Raw genomic sequence first — 22357 nt, forward strand, 5'->3', positions numbered from 1 at the left:
ATTTAAGATTTCACAAAATCTCAGATAATCAAATTTTACGATAAATTGGAGATGTTCTCAATACACGTGGGTTCATTTTTAATATCTTTAATTGACTTTTGTAAATAAAAGTAAAATCAATGAAAAATGTAGTGTCCAAACTCCAAAGTAATTGACGAGCATTTTTTGTTTTCTTTCCAATTAAGGGAAAAGCAAGCTTACAAAAAAGAGGGAATTTGTTAGCTAACCTTTGGGTTGGGACCGTAGTACTCAACTCCTCCATCTCGATCTTTCAATTCAACACAGCAATCGATATCTTCTCAATTCATAATTTCCTTGAAGATTCCCAAGTTCCAAATCATAGATATCAAATTTCAGATAATTAGCCATTTCAGCTATCAAGCTAGACTTCCCAGTACCAGGAGGACCATATTGATAGCTTAAATTGAGAACTCAAGATGGTCCAGTTTAAATTGAGAACTAAACCAAACCAAATCGATAGCTTAGGCGGTTTGGTTCGGTTTGCCCAGTTTTTGGTTCAAGGCTTGTATATAACCGAACCAAACAAAGAATTGAATCTTATAATAAATAAACATATATCAATTTATTATGGATTATTTTAAGACTTAGGACATAGAGTAATGACATTTTTATGGATGGATTAATAATTTTTTTTTTATAGGTATATTAGTAACTTATTATATGAAATTTTATTTTTATTATTTATTTTTACATTAAAAATATGTTACTACAACCAAATCTATAGGATATTGACGGCCCATAGAATCAAACCAAACTGACCTTAGTTTAGTTTGGTTTGATTGTAATGGTAATTTTGTTCAGTTTTGGTTCTTATTCAAGGGAACCGACCTATATTTCAGTTCTAATGTGGAATCAAACCGAATCAAGCTTCACCCTTAGTTACATGTATGATTTGTAAAAAAGTAAACAAACTAAATAATAAGTTTGTTATCATATCTAAGCATTATTTGATTAAGATGGAGATTAGTACCACAATCAACTCTAAACAGCTTAAAGAAATGCGAGAATTTATGTTTTGAATGTTAGAACTGGACTTAGGCTTAATTGATTTAGGCCCGATAAGGTATAGGAATGGTCTAACGTACAATCCGTGTCTGGCACTCTGGCTACGGTTGGGTTACAACTCATACAATTAAAGCCCAATGGATTCCCAACCCATGGAAATCTCAGAATCTTATCACCCTAACTAATATGACCCTTGTTATTGTCCGCAAAACATACATTTTCCATTTCCATGACTTGACGGGCCATTTTTCTCTTTTACACAGTTAACCCTTTTCAGGTCTACTCAACCTCATCGATGGTTTATGGCCGAGCTGTGGAGACGAGTAAATCATGGAGTTCACTACCAATCAAATGGATTGGCTAGACCCTTCTTTGTTACTTAGCATGGACATGCACATTCACATGTCCTATTGTACTCCTCATGGATTCAAAATCCTAGCCTATAATTACCTCAACATCGAAAACCACCAATTTTTCGAAGAGATCGAATGTCTGACAGAGAAAGCTCAAGTTACACCAGCAGAAGTTGCAGAAAGTGACGATGTTGATATTGCCCTTTGTGGACTTGAGAAGAATCTCAAGTGAAAAATAGTGGAAAGAAATGAAGAGAATATGAAAGGATGAGGGAAACCAGTACTAGGTAAGTGTTTGTGGTGGTGTTTGGCTATAGACGATATGGAAAAAAGACTATATGTAAGTGTTAAATGTTCTACTTCCATTGTGCCACATGGCCAAGTGGTCTAGCGGCCTAGACAAAGATATTTTTGTGAATGTTAAATACAAGTTTCCTGTAACCCCAAGGGGTCGGCCAAAGTGGCAAGCTGAGCCTTGATAAACTCCTCAGGATTCTTTTAAGAATCCTGCTTAAAAGAAGGGGAAGATGATCTCTGCATTTTCTTTCCCAGATATTTAAGAGCAGGGAGCTCTACACTGCCATTTTCATTTCTATTTTCTGGTGAGGATCATAGCCAATGAGCTTGAAATCAGACATCACAAAAGAATCTATATCCTTCTTCTGTGGATTGATCTTCAGAATCTGCATTGCATAGGGAAAAGAATATAAAATAAATAACTAAGAAATTGAATTGATAAAGGAAATTACATTAAAACCCTGTATAGAACTCTAGAAAGACTTTCTTGTCCAAAAATTCAATCTCTACTGTTTTGTGAAACACAAAACAGTATAAAATTCTTCCAATGAAATTTTTTCTAAGATTCCATTTGGGCCCTCATTTTAAAAACCACGATAACATTAAAAAAATAATTCTGCCCAATTCAATTAACTCTTTAGTACTTCGTTTACTCACAGGGAATGGTTTAGGGAGTTTCCGAAGCTGTTCCTGCAGAGGCCTGACATGAGTTCTATAAACATGAGCATCACCAACAACATGGACAAAATCGCCAGGAACAAGATCTGTACACGACAAAAGAGAAATAGTCGTGAGAAAGATAACCTTGATAATAAGATTATCTGATAAAAAATCAGAGTGACCTGCATAACTGTAGAGATGTGGCAGAGAAAAACAAAAATGACTACTTCTCTTATGCTACATTGATCCCTTTTGAGGAAAGAAAAAGGAGAAGGATTCCATGCTTGCATACCATCTGTTCAAGTGGTGCGGTCCACCTAGGACTGTCAATGGCCCAGTGCTGATTGGGCCTCAAAATCCTAGCTCAAGGTGACAGTCTAATTGCCACGGCCAGGCCAAATAAAAATACCTATGTCCATGTCCAGTCTATATTTTTCATTTATATATATAATAAAATTATAAATATAGTTATAAATAAAATTATAAATAAGTTACTAGGCCAGGCCGGACCACTCAACAGGCCTATCCCCCAAGCCTGAGCCTGACCCTAAACATGAATCGGGTCAAGCTATGCTGGCCTGACATAAAGGTTTTGGGAGGAATGAATGCATACCGCAAACGTGAGCAATCATGCACGTCAAGAGAGAGTAAGATGCAATGTTAAATGGCACACCAAGACCCATGTCAGCAGATCGTTGATACATTTGGCAGGATAGCTCTCCATTGGCTACATAAAACTGCAAAAATAGCAAAATAAAAAAGAGAGAAGAAAAAAGAATGATTTGTGTCAATTAGTGAAACTGGCAGAGTAGGAAGTCAAGACCGAAGAATGACCCAATTAGTGAAAGTACAAGCATAATTGCCTTCTCGTCACGGATGAGCAGCAGTGCTTAATCAATCAAGTAGGACAAGTTACTTTTTTTGCTTTTGAAAGTTGAAAAACTTGTTTGGGTTTATTTAAAAAAATAACTTTTAAAAATTAAAAAATCTTAATGTTTTAAAATGCAAAAGGCAACTACTTTCTCCCAAAATTACTTTCTTCTACAGTTACTTTCTGCTTTGTATCCAAATAGGGCCTTAGTTTGCCGCTAACCTGTGCAAACATGTGGCAAGGAGGAAGTGCCATCGATTTGAGATTGGATGGATTCCAAGCTGAGAGAACAATTCGTCGGTCCTCTGGCTTATTCTTTAGCTTGTCAATCACATCTAACAATTGATCGAAACCTTGCCCAGTGTAATCAGCATGCATGTCCGTATACCTGTAAGCATAGTCTCTTTTGACTGAGTGTCCATTCACACACACACACACACACACACACATATATATATATAAACTTTCCATTAACCTGGCACCAAAGTGTCTCCACTGGAACCCGTATATGGGTCCTAAATCACCCTCCTCTCTATCAGTCAAACCAATGCTGAAAAAGGAAAATGTAGAAAAACAGTTACATTTACATGATGTGTAGCACTTAGGTTTGCTAAAGTAGGAGTGGAATAGGTCAGGTAGTTGCCTGTCAAGGTAGTCTCTTGATGCATTTCCATCCCATATGTGAATTCCTTTTTCCTGCAGAACCTGTCGATGATAACATCTTTGTCTGATTCACTCCATTTTAAGTTAAGGTCTATATATAAAGTATATTAGGAACCACTGATACAGAAGAAACATTGGTGACGCTCTAAAATATTCAAGGAAGATAATATTACCTTTGCATTTGTTGAACCACTAATGAACCACAACAGTTCTTCAACAACAGCTCGCCAAAATACTTTCTGTTCAACCAAAAGTAACCATGGATAAAAGCCTAGAAAACAAAGACATGTACAAATTTCCTTTACATATCATCATAAAATCTCTGGACACAGAAAATAAGTTTTAAAGACACTTGCATTCAATCAAGGTGAACAAAAGAGAAAATTGGAAAAAATTCGGGAAAAAACAAAACATGTAACAGTAACATCTCATAAAATGGATAGGAAACCTTCAGAAGAGAATAGATACCTTAGTTGTAAGAATTGGAAAAGATTTGCGCAAATTAAACCGCATCTACAAAGGAAGAGAACAAGAAAAAGAAAAATACGCTTGTCAATTAGCCACTAAAAAGTTTAAAGAAATGTTTACCAGTCACCAAAATCTAAGACTTATTGAAAAAGTCACAAATAAATCGTGACATTTTCCCTCACTGATTTAATCATGTTTCCATCAAGTCTCGATTTTTACAAATTTCAAAATTCAATCACAAACTTTGTGATTAAATCGGGAAAAAAAAAACAAAAAATATGTTCTTGATGCACTAGTAAGAGAAGATGACCTTAAGAAAAATGATGGTTATCATTTTACTGATTTAAGTGTTAGATAATGAGGATGCAGATGAAGATGACATTGATTTTGATCAATTGATGAATCTTAATAATTTACACTCATGATTGTGTTGTAGACCTGTGTTTACTTGTTGCAATTTATTTTGGGGTTTGGTGATTTGTTATTGTTATTTAACATGGTATTTGATTGTATAACATGAGAACAACACCTTATAGGAACAATTATAGGGTCCTGACCTTAGATCATTTTTTTTCCGTTTGTTCCCCTGATTTTACCATATTTTTTGAATTTTTCCCTTGCCGACCTATTCCCAAACCCTAACTTGGTGACTATGCCAGTAAGTATAAATACATAAAAAAGAAATATTCAGAACTAATATAATAATAAATAAATAAATAAATAAAAGAATACTACTAACTATATAATGTGTGATAGTACCTGGCAACCAAATTTTGATAGGGTTCCAGTCCCAGTCCTATCATCTTTTTGGGTGCCATTTGAGATGATATCTTGAACCAATCTCAGATATGCATACTCCTCATGTTTCTCAAAAATCATCTTGGGCAGAAAAGAGAACTTCTGAATCTCAAACTTACTCGAGTCTGAATTACCATCAAACATCACCCCATTGTCAAAAGCATCAGACTCCTCCATAGAATTTCTCACACGAACATATGTCACAAAAGAATGTTGAATGCCATTTTCTACTAATGGGAAGGACGAGTACCATGGCTGAAACAGTGCAGAATCAATTGGAGGCATAAAAGTGTCACATTCAATGTTAGCCTCAATTTCTGTAATGTGGATGGCCTCACATCCAGATGCATTTAGAGCTTCCCTAAATATCTGGCCACCTCCAATTAGGAAAACTTTTTCTATCGATAGACAGTAAGGAGATGCTGCTAATAATTCCAAAGCTGAAACCATGCTCCTGCATATTACAACATTGTCTGCAGTTGCAATATCAGAACTTGTGGAACGAGTCAGCACAACATTAAGACGACCAGGTAGAGGTCGATACTCAAGAGGAATACTTTCCCATGTTTTTCTGCCCATTATCACTGCATTCTTTTTCAAAGGATCTGATGTGGTTATTGTAACCTCTTTGAAAAATTTTAGGTCGGAAGGCAACCTCCATGGAAGTTTCCCATCTTTCCCTATACCCATACTTTGAGTTGCAGCCACAACAACTTGGTAAGTCCTTTGGGGTTCTGGATGCATATTCTTGTCGCCATTTGGAAGGTTCATAATGGTGTCACCAGCCATAACTGAAAATCTATAAAATAAAAATAAAAAATAATAAAAAGATATATTTTGCAAATGATTTCAAAGCTCCAAATTGGTGTGAAGATGATGAATCGGGATAATGGCCAAGCAGACTACTTTTGTGTGAGTATGATAGAACCTGATATTGGTAAAACAACCAGGTAGTATTACTGATTATAAAAATAAATAATAGGAACTCAAAACTGTGCATTATTATGAAAAATGAAGAACGGGAAAGTATGATGAACCTAGTAGAAGAAATGTAATTTCCAAAACATTAAATCTATCGTGCTATAGTGTTGGAGAAACCTTGCAAAAAGGTATGTTTCTTTTTTTTGAAAAGTATAATGTATTGAGCAAAAGAAGGAGAACTACAAAGAGAGAGGCCGAGAGAGCCTCAAGAACAAACAACAAGCAAAAAGCAGCAAATCAAAGAAAAAACAAAAAAACAAAAAAAACAAAAACAACAAAAACAACATCACTGATTACATAAAGAGTCCCATCTAAAAACAAAATCGTCGAAGGTAGTCCCCGCGAACTCTATATTCTGCTTCGACCAAATGTATAACAGACCCAAATTTCCAAGAATCTTGCACGAGTGGTACTGCTCTTGTTGTTGAACACTCTGTTGTTTCTCTCGTTCCAGACTCCCCAAGCAATAGCCGAGGGAAGCATAGCCCATAGGATCCTTTTTCTGATGTGGAAAGCGTTATTGGTCCATTCAACTAACACCGAAGAAAACTTACGAGGGAGGACCCAGTTCATACCGAACATACCAAGGAAGATTGACCAAATATTATAAGAAAAAGAACAATGGACTAAAGTATGATCAACAGATTCTCCATCACTCAAGCATAATGGACAGCCATTGGGAATGATCCAACCCCGCACAATCAAATTATCCAACGTAAGAATCTTACCAAGGGCGGCCAACCAAACAAAAAAAGATATTTTAGACGGAACTAACCTGGACCAAGTGATTGAGCCCAATAAGGGTCGCTCAGCTTCGAAAGAAAGCCATTTAAAGAAAGACCTGACAGAAAATCTCAAATCCTTAGCCCTTGTCCATTCCCACTTATATCCCCAATTTCAACATCTGTACATCTGATGTGGGTAACATCATTCAGTCGGCTATTCCCAGAATAAGATGAATACTTTATCGTAATTTGTAAATCAAATTGCAGAATGAAACTACTGAAAAAATGCAAACAAAAACAATAGAAACAACCAAAACTATGCGAAGAGACACGGCATACACTTGGCATACCCATATGAAATCATAGGTTCTTCATCAAGTACAAGAAACGGTTGCTAAATACAGAGATCATAAAGGGAATAGTGTCGAATACAACTTAACTTGTTACATTTCAGCTCACCTACCATTAAACAATCTTATGAACATTAGAAAAAAGGAAAATGTTGGAGTGACTTTAAAATTGACATCGATTCACACTTTGCTGGCGTGGATGTGTGAACCCTAGATGCTTTGCATCGAGATATGAGTGAAAAGCATCTATGGTTTTGTGCACACTTCCACGTCAACAAAGTGTGAATCAATGTCAATTTTAAAGTCACTCCAGCGCGACACTTAGAGAAAAGGAGTTCCAAGATCCACAAATCAGCAAATAATATATTTATGATCTCACCTAAGCAAAACAATACAATTTTCATCCATCGATATTGTCTACAAAAAATAGAGATTATATCAATGAACTTCTGTAACCCTAAATTTCATTTTTCTTTGATAGGTAACCTTAGATATCATTATTGTAGTCGAATCAATATAGAAAAATCCAATTGCAGTTCACTTGCATCCAAACATATATCTAACATCTGGTAACAATCAACCCCAATTGATAATTAAGAGATGGAGCATGATTTATAACTTACAAGAAAACAAATATAACACTAATACCATGGAATCCACTTGATTTAACCTCACGCAACTGGTAGTCAAGAATACAATCTTCATACATTTTAGCTACAATAGGATCAAATCATCAATGTTTCAATTGTTTAAAAAGAAAATCCACACAAATCAAGAGGAAGCCTTCCTCTGGAAATTGAAAGATGAAGTTCTGATCTGAAGTAAAGAAACGGGAGAGATACACTAATATGCTAGAGACCAATATAATTATAAATCTAACTTAAACCAAGGTCGAATTGAAGATCTAAATTTGAAGCAGCACAACATGACTGTAACTCAGCATGACAATTCAGGTGTTAATTAGAGAATTTCTCGAAACAGCCTCTAAAATCATCATTTGTTTGTTGAAAATTTCCAGAAAAGTATATCAAAATCGAAAATTTTCAAAAAAAATTCCCCCAGAGAAGCAGCAGACAACATTTCTAACTTCAAGCTAAAGAAAAACAGAAATTAAAGACAAATCGATTCTTGAAAACTTTCGAAGATGCATTAAATCTTCCACTGAAGAACAAAATGACAATTGCAACCTACAGTTAAAGCAAGAAACGGGTAAACTCACCGGTTCTGTGAGTGATTTCAGTTACTGATTAGGATTACCACGAAATGGAAGTAGAGGTCTAGAAGACAGTGAGATTACCGACCTGAAACAACAAGATAGCGAGAGAACAAGAGAGGAAGTTTAGAAATTCAGCTAAACTTCAAAAGAAAAAGTAAAATCTGCGATTAGAGCATTTTTTTAAAATTTAAGAAAAACACTAAAAATTAGAAGACAAGAGTTCCTATTTGAATCTGAAAGAGCAAAATAGAACAAGTAATCTTATCGACTCTCGCTGATCTTTCAAACATTCAAAGAAAAATCCACTTTAAACTAAAATTAGAACAGATCAGAACACCGAGATGAAACAAAGAATTTATAAAATATTAAGTTCTTTCAGAATCTCAGAAGATCAATCGAACTATTCATCTAAAACACAGAGAACAAAACAAAATCCAAATTCAGATGCACTGAACTCAAATCGAAGAGAAAACCAGACGACTTTCTCGATCGATCGATCGCTTGTGAGAGATTCGTTTCCCTTCTACAGCTCGGCTAAACTTCTTCTTCAAATGTACAGAGAATTACGATGAAATTGGTATCTCTATGAAAAAATAAGGTGTGGGAGTGGGAGATGGAGATGACAGTAATGGAGAAACGTACCTTTCAAAAAAAAATAATAATAATAATGGAGAAACGCGGGAATCCAAAGTGATTTTAATCGGATTCCCGCCAAGTTATTGATGGGGGAGTGAGCCGGTGAGTTGCCCCGTGCATGTTCAACTTGCGGTTTATAAAAGCTCTTTTTGAGGTAGCCCTTCAGATTTCGGTGTAACTTAGAAATACCTCGCTTTGTTTTTAAAATTGATGAAATGGTCCCTTGTCTTCAGTCTTGCGTTACAGTCCGAAGTAAAAAAATTTTAAAAACCTGGACCCCACTAAAACCCATCGTCTTCAATCTCTAAGATTTATATATTTTTTCATTTACCTTAGAAGTTTAAGGTCGTTTTACTAGGAGATTCTGATTTTTGGCAAAGATTTCAATTTGACCAAAATGCCCTCATTTTCAATATCTTTTGCACAGAAACCTTGATTTTTCTCCTAAAAACCCATTATACTTGGGACTGGCAATGGGTCAAATAATATCTATTTACCCGACTCATTTGACCCCAAGGTATTTGGGTATGGGTACAATTTTTTAAATCAAGTAAAAACTCGGGTATAATTATTTGTAATCATTTTATCCAAACTTTTTAAGGGTTAGATATGGATAGGACATGGATAGGTGTCCTATCCGATGTTAATATCTTTTTATTCAAGTTTAATATGATAAGTTCATAATAAGATATACATGCATAACCCACAATTAAAATTGTTCTATCATATATATATAATCAGATATGGATATCCTTAGCAAAAGTCGATAACAAATCAGATACTAATATCCAAATATAGAATTGGATAAGGATATGGATATGGATATATGTTTCATCTGATCCATTGTGAGCCCTTATTCTAATTTTCATCCAATCATGCAAAATCTCTTTTAAAGCGATTTAAAGAGCTAAACCCAAAGGCCAGAACCAAAAGTGTCTATCACTAGAGAGAAAACATTTTCTTGGGCACATCAATTCCACAAAAACAAAAATGGTCATGAGAAAATGAATTTCATCACCAAAAAAATGGTTTTTAAGTTTTGGGGGTTAGAATAGTTTTGGTTAAGAAACAAAATTATTTTCCAAAGAAAAATGATCTTTCGTTTAAATTGTGCAACTTGCGAACCAATTTTATTTTATGGAAATCCCCTCTATAATTGATTTTCCCCATAAGATTGAAGAATATCAGTTTTAGGTATGTAAAAGTCGGGTTGAGGGGTTTTGACAAAAAGTTGAAGGGTGTTTTGATAATTTCTTTGGTGGGTATGTTAGATTGAAGAGAAAACTTTCGTAGGAAAAATGATCGTGAAAAAATGAATTTAGAAGAAAATATATTCTAACATTTGTTTGCACCTGAGATGATGTCAAAGGTATGTTTGCATTTTAGTTCAAAGGGTGCGAGTACCATTGCAAGAATACCTACCAGAAATCAGGGAAATGGTTTCCCCACGAGTAAAGGGGGAAAATGATTATGGAAAATAAATTTCTTATCCAAAGTGAATTTTACCATTTCGTTGTACCTAGTAAAATGTCAAATAGAGAGTGATCTTCTTCGATTTTGTGGTTGGAGACGAGCACAACATTAAAAAGTAGGAAAATTATCTCCCTCCAGATTGTTGGGAAAATGTTTTTCAATCAATATAAGAGAATCTCTCTTAATAGAAAAACTATGTTTCAAAGTTACACAATCATACAACCGAAAATCGCATTTTTTTTTTCAAAATAAAAAAAAACAAACCATTTTATTATTCATTTTCAAATTTTCTCCTTGACAATGCTAAAGACGTCGTGCCGTGATGGATTTGTTGGCCACAAGATGATTTCCATAGAAGTATCCCCACCAGTTATCTCCGAAAATGGAGTATACTCCATTGGTGGATCATGTTGCAACCTTGTCCGAGGTCCAAACCAGTCGAAGGTTTTTGACATTTGCATTGTGTAAATACCATTGATCTTCACCAGTGGTCCTTTGTACCACATTGAGAGAGGAAGCCAAATAGGTTAAATATGATACAGGATATTATAATTCAACATCATCTTTAATCCATCATTTTCAACATTGCTTGAATAGGATCCAATTCCATTACACTTGATAGATTCGGAGAGAGATCTTTGATTGAGGATGAACAAACTTGAATGGCACCTGGATCTCTCTCTCTCTCTCTTCCTTCTGTATTTTATTTCTATTTGCATGCATTCTTGAACATTCATTTGTAATTAGAAAGGATCCCTTAAGTCTCCCAAGAGACGATCGATAATTTAGGGAAAATCCCCTTTTCTGGATTTATTATTAAAAAAAAATTGGTGCAAATCTGTTGTAAAATCATAATTTTTAAAGTGGATATTTTTGTACTTTTGAATTAAAGATATGGTTGAAAACATGTGGTTGATTTGTTGTTTAAATTCATGATGCTGGATTTTGTTCCCATAAAATTATAAGAAGTTTCTTTCTTTCTCTTTAAGTTATTATTATTATTATTATTATTTTGATTTCCTCTTGTTCTCGGGTGCCTTTCTTGGGTTTGACCCTGAAGATTCTCATTTTGTTGTAAAGTTCATACGATATGTTTTTAAATTTCTCGCTTACTTTGAGAATATATTTGAATTTCTTCATTTATATGTTCATGTTAGTGTGTTGTGAAGTACAATTGATCCTGTCAGATATAATTTGTTATCTCATGTTTAAATTGTCTATCCATGCCACTGGTTACACCACATGGCACACCTGCATCAGTGACAGTGTAGATTGTAAATTTTCTGATTGATCCCACCTAAGAGATCTAGCTACCCAAATCAAAGTGATTGGATATTGAATTATACTACCCATGCAAAGCAATGTAAATATTCCCACTAATTATTTGGACTGCGAGTGTAACTCAAAATAGAGTTGAATCGAATAATACAATTCAGGTTATCAATCCCTACATTTGTTGTGCTGAAAGGGCGGTGGACTATTACTATATTGTTAAGAAAGCATGGACTACTATTGCTATTTTTTTTTTTTTTTGAAAAATATAATATATTGCAAAGAGGAAAAAACGAAAACAAGGAGGCCGAGAAAGCCTCACAAGGAGCTACAAGGAGAAGAAACAATCAACAGCACCAGTTACAAAAAGATTCCCATCTAAAAATAAAATCATCAAGCATAGCATTCGCAGGGACTACTATTGCTATATTAGTTTCCAGTTTTAGACATTTTGATGCAAAACTATTAATTTATTACTTGAAGCAGAGAGGCTTATGGTTGCTCATACATGTTATGGTAACAAATAGTACATGATTGCTAGGCTTTTTCTTGGGAGGACTGGTGATGCAATCAAGAATCATTGGTATGTCATAATGGCTACTTAACAAAGAATAATTGGTTTTAGATTGTTTCTTGCCCTACTGTGCAAGTTCCACTAGATTCAGATGAGTCATATTATCTGTACTTAAAATCATTGTATCGATGGTTATAAGAACTTGTGTTAATGAAGAACTTAAATCCAACCTACAACTATTGTTAGCCAAATTTCATAAAGGATGATTGGACATGCATCTGAAAACTTCTGTCCTAGTTTCTTATGTGATAATTGTATATTGAACTAAGAGCTTTTTATCAGACCCATAACTACACTACTTCAGCTTCAGTCATAATCAATTCAATTCAATTATCTGTCCTCGTCAAAACATTAAACAAATATCAACTTCAAAAATTAGGATTTTACATCAAATTTGTGTTACAAAAAAGTTTCTTTGAATCCAAATAAAGGGATTTTTCCCAATTATCCATCTTTGATTCAAAATTATAATAATTTGTAAACCACTTTTGATGGATTTAGAAGTTTCAGATTGGGCTGATTTTTTTGGAAGGTTGATCTTCTCAACATAAAGATCCTCCCCACAAAAAATCAGCTCAATCTGAAACTTCTAGCCCGTATTATGAAAAATGATTTGTCTTTACCTATGTTTTTACTTATGCCCTTATATATATTTTGCTTGGTGGGGGTTAGTGGTTAGCCTAAGAAGGGGTTCAAGGGAAGGCTGAGGTCAAGACAAGGGCGTTTAGGCCATTTTCTATTTAGTATATTAGAGAAGGCCGAGGTCAAGAAGCACCTACCAGGGATATATCAAATAATCACCAAATAGATCAGTTAGCTGAAAAAACCACTGGCCAACCAGAAATCGCTGAATAACAGAACATTCTAATGTGGCGGAGACATGCATAAATCACAATTCATTACCTTAGTACACGAAAATGATTGATGTCCATAATCCATATATATATGATCAAAGACCTTCAAAAAACCTCATATGATCTTCAAATGTCTCTCCATGCCGGATTTTCGCCACAGAACCATCTTCTTCCACCTGGAAAACAGACTCTCCGTAAATTGTTTTCGAAACCAAAAAAATTGACTCGAGCATGAAAAATCAAACCAACAACAACAAAGCCTAATCCGAAAGATTAGGGGTCAGCTAACAAATCTTGTTCCTTCAATCCACCATATCCCAAGCTAAGTCTTCTGCTATGGAGTGTAAGTCCATATCTACTTTCACCATCTCCACCCACATTTCTCTTGTTCTTTTAGGACACATCTAAATTGAATATTTTTTTTCTAACTAGGATTATAATCGGCCTTCATGGAACATGTCCAAACCATCTCAGCCGACTTTCTCTTAGTATATCACCTAGTAGAACTACACCTGCATTTTCCAAAATTTGTTTATTTCAAAAAAATTTCCTAGCCTTTCTAATTGTCCATCTCAACATCACCATCTTTGCCTAGCTCTGTTTTTATTAAATGATGCTTCTCGACTGCATCTGTCACATAGTACTTCAGAAGCCCAACTATACTTTAAACATCAAACTCTGATTCTATGGATTGGGCAATTCCATGAAATCACACCAAATTGCAAGTAAATCAACCCAAATATTTGGACTTGAGGGTTTTTCACCATTAATAGACCTAATTATTAAAAGAGAGCTTATATTGCCACACCAAATTTTACTAACGCCACCCCAAGCACGTGTGCTAATTCTTTGGCAATTTACATATGAATGGGGTGGAATTAGCAAAAGTTGATGCAGCAGTAGAATCTGCCTTATTTAAAAAAAAAAAATTAGAAGAGAAAAAAAGGTGCTAATAGAATGTAAAAGATGTCTAGTTTGGATGAGTCCCATACCCAAAACTCTGGTGGCCGCATCTTGAGATTGTACGTTGATGACATGCTCATACAATATGCTCCTGCATCGTGGACAACCAAGCCTGCTCCCTGAAAAATAAGAATTTGGTGACGCAGAGAAAGAATATAGCCATAAGATTTTATATAAGAAAAAAGGCCTAACATGATACCTTAGATGGAGTTGGAAGCTCCCTATCCTTTCCCAAGAAATCTGCAGACTCGCATACAGGTCCACCACATCAAAGGTGGAAATCTCACTATCAGGCGGGGGAGAAACCAGTTCAATGTGCTGCACGAAAAGCCCCACCAAATTCACATAATCAAGGCTAGTAAACATATATAACACAGCAACCCCAAATTTCCAGAGATAACTTACAAAATAAAATTTAAAGCTCAACATGACAGATGCACGGGAAGATCGAATATTCTAGAACACAGACAGAGACTCCTGATCAAGATCTGAACCTAGGTTTTTCATTTCTGGTGCTTTCATTAGGACCGGAAATGAAGAAATTCTTCCGAAATAAATAAAGTTGTCTCTAGTGAGGAAAAATGAAGAAATTTGGTATGGCAACAAGAAGTCCATTCAGCTTAAGGAACATGGTTTGCCACCATGTTAACTCTTCGTGCCTGTCCCCTGATGATGTGTGGATTGTACAGGTTTTGGATGAAGCTTGCAACAATAAGTCAAATAGATATCAATGGAAGATGACCTCTGGAGATAGGCTTGGTGAGAATAATCAATAAGATGGCTAATTATACAGGTCGATTAATTGTGCTGTCTGAGCTTTAATTCTGTGGGCTGAAATTTAAAAAATACTTTCCCCAAAGGATTTAATTGTGGGGAATGGATCTCCATGTTGACTTCAATGAAGGAATAGGGACTCTTATGTACCACTCAGAAGTTTGAGGTTGGGGGCATGAAGCCAATCGATTGAATGATTTTTGGAAGGGATCTAATTTTTTATCCTAGCATTCCTTTTCCCATGCCTGAAATTGTAACAAAAATTCTCTGATAAAGAAGTAGGGGTTGAAACATTTTACACGGATAAATCTTGGGAGTTATTTGAATATAGAATCTCACTGTATTTTGTGAGTCAAAATAGTTGCAATATAACTGGAAATATGTTGAAATCGCACTAAGAGAACTCATTAGAACTCCTGTTAAGCTCATACCAATGGGGAAGAAGTCTAGAAGAATCACACTGCACAGGATTATAATAACATTAATGAACTTCAAACATTTAGATTTAACAGCAATGTGATTACGTTCAGAAAATGGTGGTCCAATGCCATATCCTTCAGAAGTTGGGGTGTATGGCCCAGACTTGGGCATTTGAGGAGTACCATTCCATTTATGGTTGTATATGGCTGGATGATTTTTGGAAGCACATCAAAGCACTCTTTCCCTTTCTGATCTCCATTTTGCCCTTATCAAGCCCAGAGACATGGTTCTCTTGAAATCCTAGTATCTAACCAGTGGAGAAGAGTTATTCAAGTAAAGTGTCATCGTAGATATCCACGATGGTTTAGCGACAATGTGCATCTCACCTAGGCTGATTGTGAGTGGAGGGGAATCCAGAATGATTTTGACGAGTTTACCAAACGTACTAGGTTTAATGTGGATAAGGGTGATAGATTGCGCTTTTGGGAGGATAGATGGTGTGGGGAAAATTACTTAAAGGATGATTCCTAGTACTCTTCACATTATCCAATGGGCCTTTTTCCTGATCTGTGGGCTTCTCTTTTTGGGCCAGAGCAATGGTACACCTGAAGTGATTCATCAGGACTAAGATCATAAAACCCAACCCCATTTTTTTTCATCCCATTAACATCTAGGAATCCTATGGAAACATGCATTATGAGACCCATTTCAAATTGTCGCATAGATGTTATATGGTGCTTGAGAGGTGTGAGTAAGCCGTGAACTTTTTCTCTGCTACAAGAGCTCATATCAAAGTCGATTCTCAGGCTCATTGTGCTGGTACCTATGAAACCATAGCCACTGGTTATTTCAAGCAATGATAAGCCAAGATGATTAAGGAGAAATTCGCAAGAATGTTACAAGGAAAGCTGGTACATTTAGAGCAAATAACTAGATATGGCCTAAGAACATGCACAAAGGTTTTGAATAGAAGGTAACTATGTGAACTCAACAAAGGTGGGATGAGACTCATTCCCTCCAAATACAAAAGCATACTAGACAAAGAGAAAGTCAAATAACTTGCCTGATAAGCCCCGTAAAGACTAGGCCGGATAAGCTCTGCCATGCTTCCATCGATCACAATAAAATTTTTTGTTCCATTTGTTTTCACCCCCGTGACCCGATTAACAAGGCAGCAAGTGTTAGCAATAAGTGATCTTCCAGGTTCTATTATGAGATTAAGATCTCGAGAGAGAACCAACTCCCGAACCTAAAACAACCATCAACATATCAAAAGAAACGAAACATTAACATACCTATTTTTCCTAACATTTCAAAATTTAATCTCACATAATGAAATTTATTATACAAGTTGGTATTAATGCACAAAAAAGGATACAATGCCATCTTAATAAAATTATACACTTTTCATTGGATACACAAAATATACTAATTGTGCATGTTATTAATATACTAGATGTATATATTTAAGGACAAATTTTGGCTCACAGTGTTAATTAGATCCATGGGTGTTGGAAGGACAGCACCAGTGTGATAATAATCTATTCCCAGACCACCTCCTATGTTCAAGTATTTGATTTCAAAGCCTTCAGCTCGGATTTGATCAATATAGTTCACCATAAGTACTGCAGCATCCTTGAATATGTCCACCTGCACCAAAAAATAAAAGACAGAGACACATAAGCTCAGAAAGTTATACGTCAACATCAATATAAATAGAGATATGGCTTCAAGACAAAAAAGCCACACGCAAGCACAGGGTAAAAAAGAAATATACAGGAAAAAGGAAGGCACAAAAAGAAGGAAAAATACAGACATGTACTAGACTTTATACCCCTTTCCATGCATAGGATTTATATTTTTAAAAACTACTCTTAAAATATTCCCCATTTACACATTTGTTTCACAGAATATGTAAAATGCATCAAACTGATGATCTTATGATAAAATTAATAATATTTTTAAAATTTTAAATTTGAATTTGATAGTAAATTTCAGAAGTTCAGGAAAACCCAAAATTTCTTTTATTTTTTTACTTTAAATATTCATATTTAGGATTATGTTAACAATGTTGAGCATCCTAGCAGATTGACAACTTTGTAGGATTAGTTTTCTGAAAAAAGAATTTTAAAATTGGTAAAAAGATATAATTACGCTCACGAAAATAAATTATTGAGTATATCACATCTAATGGGCATTTCACGTCACATGGTATGCTTTCTCAGGTCATACGTAAGTTTTTTTGTGCCTTTTACGTACTTTGATTGCCTACTTTTGAGCAATGAACGGTATATTATTGGTTCTATGGAGTTTCAAAGACTATGAAGATACCAGCATTTTTTTTTTCAGTAAAAGGTTTTTATTATAAAGACAAAAGGGTGGAAATACATAAGTAAAAGCAAACAATATTAACTTTACATTTTTTATGCAGAGTAGCTCTCAAAGTATCTATATCTAACAAGATAATCTCCTTTCAAGTTTAGGCCATGAACATGAATTCAATGTGCTAAAGACATAAAAGGCAAACACAAGGAAAAAAAATGAACAAATCTGAAATCATTAATGTACCTTGGTAATGGTAGACCCAAGATGGCAATGAGCCCCCACAAGCTTCAGCTCGTTAGGATGAGCCTTCACTTCATCTAAGAACCATTGCAGCTTCTCATTTCTAATCCCAAATTTGGAATTCTTGTTCCCAGTGGCAACATATGGATGGACCTGATGAAAGTCATATGAACATCTATGACGCAGTGGATAATTAAAAGCCCTAGTGAAGAAAATACTATATAATATTGATTACTAGCCTATGTAATTAAAATAATAATAATAACTCCATTTACAGCACATCCATCTTATTTTATTAAATAATGGCACAACGAGCTCAACACCAACATTTAGGAACTCAAAACTAGGCTTTGACTCACTAGGGACCAAGTTCAAGTAAATTTGACGGTAAATTGATTTAGAGAATACTTAAGCTAGTTTTTTTTTTAAGGGATAAAAATATTGCTATCATCCTTTTAAAACGTCCCAGACCTTGATATTAAAAAAAAGGAAAGTTGCCTCGACTAATTAGTCCTTCAAGTAACCAAATTAGGTTCTAGACATTTACCTTCTGCAAAAATCATTCTATCTTATTTTAAGTTAAAAGGTCTTTCTATTTCTTACATGAATTTTCTACTATGATAATAATTACATACCTGAGGATCTACATCTGGATTGATCCGAAGTAATATGTTAACCTTCTTCCCAGCAATTCTCGCCGCTGACACGATATTCTCCAAGTCAAATTCACTATCCACATTTACAAAAACTCCTTCCTTGGCGGCAAGTACCAGGTCATCCAATAGCTTTCCATTTCCGTTGAACACACACCTGATTTTCAAAATATAAATGTACGAAATTAAATGCTAAGGAACATTGCACCACACTTTTCAATCTCATCGAAAAATTAAACAAATTGCAAATGGAAAGAAGAAGAAAAAAACAAAAGCTTCTTCTCAATTGAGTATACACACTTCAAAAACAATTGGGGAACAAAGATTTAGTAAATATTAAGTGTTATTTAATAATCAATAACATAAATAACCCAATGTCATTTTTTCTTGAATTTTGAAGGTTAAATTAGCAATTTGAAAGGCTATTTTACAAGATCAAAATACTGTTAGTCAATGCACTTTAAGTAATCAAGTCAACATAACACCACTTTTTTCTTAATTTTAATACTTGATTATAAGGAAAAATCAATAAGAAGCTATTTTAATTATAATACTTGATTGGACTAACACATTTGCAATAACAGAAGACATATTTGACATAACTGAATGCATGAATAGGATTTATTCAGTTAACCCCATATTTTTGGGATAAGGTCTTGATGATGACATTCAAGCCCGGACTAAGGGATCACTTCCGGACTCATAATTAGCTCAATTGCACGAAAGAAAGACAACTCAAATGTTGCAAGTAAACAGGTTATTTTTTCACATCAACATTTTCTTACTCATATTGTTTTTGTAATGTTCAGTCTCTCACCCATCTCAATAGGCCATAACTCATATGGCAATGGTAGGAAATGATATAATGAATGAAACGATTCATTAAGGACTATAATGTTAAATCCCACAGGCCTAACTCATCCTTGAAAATCAGCTTGAAAGGAGAGGGTTGCCCCCACTTTATACATTGTACATCACATAGTACCCAGGCAATGTGGGACTATTCTAAAACTCCCTCTCAGCACCAGGGTTGGAGACACTTGGCACTCCCCGTCCACGTAGGGCTGGAGATACTAACCCAACCCATCCTTGAGGTACACCCACTTTGATACAATGTTAAAGCCCATGGGCTTAACTCATCCATGAAAACAGGCTTGCAAGGAGAGGGTTGCCCCCACTTTATACATTGCACATCACAATGGTACTAAGGCAATGTGGCATTCTAACATTCATACCATGATTTTAAAATAGAACTGCTATTGGTACCCCAACTTTTACTTATTACACCACAATTTCTTAAATTATTTATCCCCCCCCAAATTGAAGATTAAAACATACTCTTCAAACATTACAAAGGTTTGGCTCAAACTATAATCTCAACATTGCAACACTGGTTAAAACAATTTCAGTAGTCGTTCACAATTATGATTAGGCTCATATAAAATCCTAGATCCCCCCCCCCCAAAAAAATAAAAAATCTAGCAAAAAAACGAGAGGACTTCTATTGGCACCCCAACTTAGTTATTCTCAACCATTCACTTATTTTCTTGATTTTTAATTGGGGTGTAACAAGTAAAAGTTTACCAATAGAAGCTCTGTTCTAAAATTCATCCGAGAGAGCGATGACTGCCCTGAGTCATCTTGGCATAGTTCATGAACATACGGGATTTTCTATGTGAAATGTCTTTCACATTGACTTGTCTGACATCCCATGTGACTCATCCATTATTTTGAAAACATTAGTCGACTCAACTGGGTTTTCGTATTTTTGGATGAAATAAAATTCCTAATGATTTAAATATTTATTATCTCTAACTATAAATATCATCTTGTGACTAACCATCTTCCAATCCACCTTAAATTAATTAATTTATAATTATAGACTGAGCTAACAGTTTATCTAGTCCGAAAATGAAATTACTCGGCCGAGTTGACTCCGTGTACGTTAAGGCCGAAACGGAATTCCGAGTTTTGAAATTATGACTCGTACTATGTGGATTTCAGTGTCAACTCACCCGATTTCCAACTAAGAACCAAATTAAATGACAACTGAACTTAGGGTTTTACCTCAATTACACTAGGGTTTTACCTTGTCGGATCGAACCCGGCTCGAAGCGCCAATCTCAGCTCGTTCCCGCTAACAAGAACCGCTCCACAACCGAGTTCTCTCAAATGCTCGAGAATTTTCAGGTTATTGTTGGCTTTGATGGCGTACCCGATAATCGACCGCAAACCCTCCAAGGCTTCCCGATACGCTTCGAAGTTTCTCGTTATTTGGGGTTTACTATAGAGGTAAAATGGTCTTTTCTCCACAAAATCTAAAACGTCTTGAACTTTGATTCCTTCGCAGTAGAGAAACCCATCTTCGGATTTCCTGAAACAGTGCTGGAACTTCTCTGCAGATGGTGTGGTGACGGCTGATGACTTTTCGGACAGAACTGCCCTTAGTGTTAGGGTTTTGGAGGAGGTCTTGAGGGTTAAGGATGGTTTAGAAATGATGGGTTTTGAAGGGTATTTGGGGAATTTTGAAAATGTTGAATAGTGATGAGAGAGTGAATGAGCAGCCGCCATTGTTCTATTTTCTCTCTCTCTCACCAATGTAGAAGTAGACGATCAGACTGACCAGCTGCTATATATGTTTCTTTGAGTTAGGCATTTCCCACTCTCACTTGACTGGATGCCTCGTGCCTGTTTTCAAACTGACGACATGCTTTAGTAAAGTAAATGACCTAAATACCCATCTTCAATTTCTAATTCAAAACCACTTGATTAATTTTGAGTTAAAGTTTTTAATCATGGGTGTTCAACCTTCAAAACCCATTAGTAAGATATGATTTTTGGAGAATTACAAGGATGTTTTTTTCCCCCAAGATTAGTCATCTCAATCTATTGGGTAAAATCTTTTTTCCCCATCTTCAACTTGTAAATCCTATCTATGGTGGTTTTTTAGGCATACACTCCTCGAGATTTGCACTTCAATAGATTAAAAATTCCTTCGCTTAATCAAACAGTTATCATTGGGTTTGCAGTTAAGTTTTAGATCTTCAAGCTATTGGCATAAACGAGAAAAGGAATGAAGAAGAGAATCAAGTGTAGTGCCTGCCGAATGTGCACTCCAAATATTATATTAGTATCGATAGAAGAAGTAAACGAAGAAGAACAAGGTGCAAACTTGCTTGAAGATAGTAAAAATGTCACAATCCCTATTTGCCTTCGAATTTGCATATTGATAGGCAAGATTGTGTGGACAAGAGTCACAAAATGTGTGCTTCAAATGTCCCATGAATTGGGCAATATGTTAATTGTGTGGTACTCACATGTTATTGGTGTTGCTGAAAAGTTTCCTTCAACCGATCAAAATTGATAAACTACAAAGATAAAATCAAAGAAAACAAATAACACAAAAAGTTTACGTGGTTCGACAAAATTACTTACGTCAATGGGTAACGATGAGAATTCTTTATTGATGAGAGCTGCGAAAATATAATACAACTCTTAGGGTATGTTTGATTGCATGGAAAGTCACTTTTCATGGAATTTGAAATCCATGGAAAATTAGTTGTGGAAAATAGGTAGGGTTGGAAAATCAAATTCTATTGTTTGATTTCACTTGGATAAAATCATAGAAAAATATGAGAAAAAAGAAGAAGAGGAGAAGGAGGAAGAAGATGACGAGGAAGAGGGAGGGGGGAGGATGTGGTGACGGTGGTGACGAAGGTGGTGGCGGCGGCGACCATGGCGATGACGACGACGACGACGGTGGCG

General features: G+C 35.3%; 2 protein-coding genes across 5 annotated transcripts; both read right to left on the reverse strand.

Annotated features, from left to right (window-relative positions):
• Positions 1-1722: 1722 nt before the first annotated feature.
• On the reverse strand, positions 1723-9075 carry LOC147403619 (putative bifunctional dihydrofolate reductase-thymidylate synthase). 2 transcript variants are annotated; one of them, XM_086439249.1, is made up of 11 exons: positions 8864-9075; positions 8412-8493; positions 5098-5935; positions 4339-4383; positions 4044-4109; positions 3851-3912; positions 3683-3757; positions 3430-3595; positions 2950-3073; positions 2334-2440; positions 1723-2062 (listed from the first exon to the last, which is right to left on the reverse strand). In XM_086439249.1, exons 3-11 carry the CDS (start codon positions 5923-5925, stop codon positions 1952-1954), a joined length of 1584 nt encoding a protein of 527 aa, XP_086295375.1. In that variant the 5' UTR covers positions 5926-5935; positions 8412-8493; positions 8864-9075; the 3' UTR covers positions 1723-1951. The 2 variants fall into 2 exon arrangements, with proteins under 2 accessions (XP_086295375.1, XP_086295376.1); XM_086439250.1 differs by lacking the exons at positions 8412-8493; positions 8864-9075 and adding an exon at positions 6235-6248.
• Positions 9076-13176: 4101 nt separating this feature from the next.
• On the reverse strand, positions 13177-21256 carry LOC147403620 (diaminopimelate decarboxylase 2, chloroplastic-like). Of its 3 annotated transcripts, XM_086439252.1 has the most exons (8): positions 20682-21255; positions 18575-18749; positions 17943-18092; positions 16863-17024; positions 16438-16623; positions 14380-14498; positions 14210-14299; positions 13177-13393 (listed from the first exon to the last, which is right to left on the reverse strand). In XM_086439252.1, exons 1-7 carry the CDS (start codon positions 21161-21163, stop codon positions 14257-14259), a joined length of 1317 nt encoding a protein of 438 aa, XP_086295378.1. In that variant the 5' UTR covers positions 21164-21255; the 3' UTR covers positions 13177-13393; positions 14210-14256. The 3 variants fall into 3 exon arrangements, with proteins under 3 accessions (XP_086295378.1, XP_086295377.1, XP_086295379.1); XM_086439253.1 differs by lacking the exons at positions 13177-13393; positions 14210-14299; positions 14380-14498 and adding an exon at positions 14527-16197 and having other exon boundaries at positions 20682-21256; XM_086439251.1 differs by lacking the exons at positions 16438-16623; positions 16863-17024; positions 17943-18092; positions 18575-18749; positions 20682-21255 and having other exon boundaries at positions 14380-14453.
• Between the last annotated feature and the right edge of the window lie 1101 nt (positions 21257-22357).

Source organism: Akebia trifoliata, chromosome 4, assembly GCF_017979445.1.
Source record: "Akebia trifoliata isolate Shusen 1 chromosome 4, ASM1797944v1, whole genome shotgun sequence".
Classification (NCBI taxonomy): Eukaryota; Viridiplantae; Streptophyta; class Magnoliopsida; order Ranunculales; family Lardizabalaceae; genus Akebia; species Akebia trifoliata.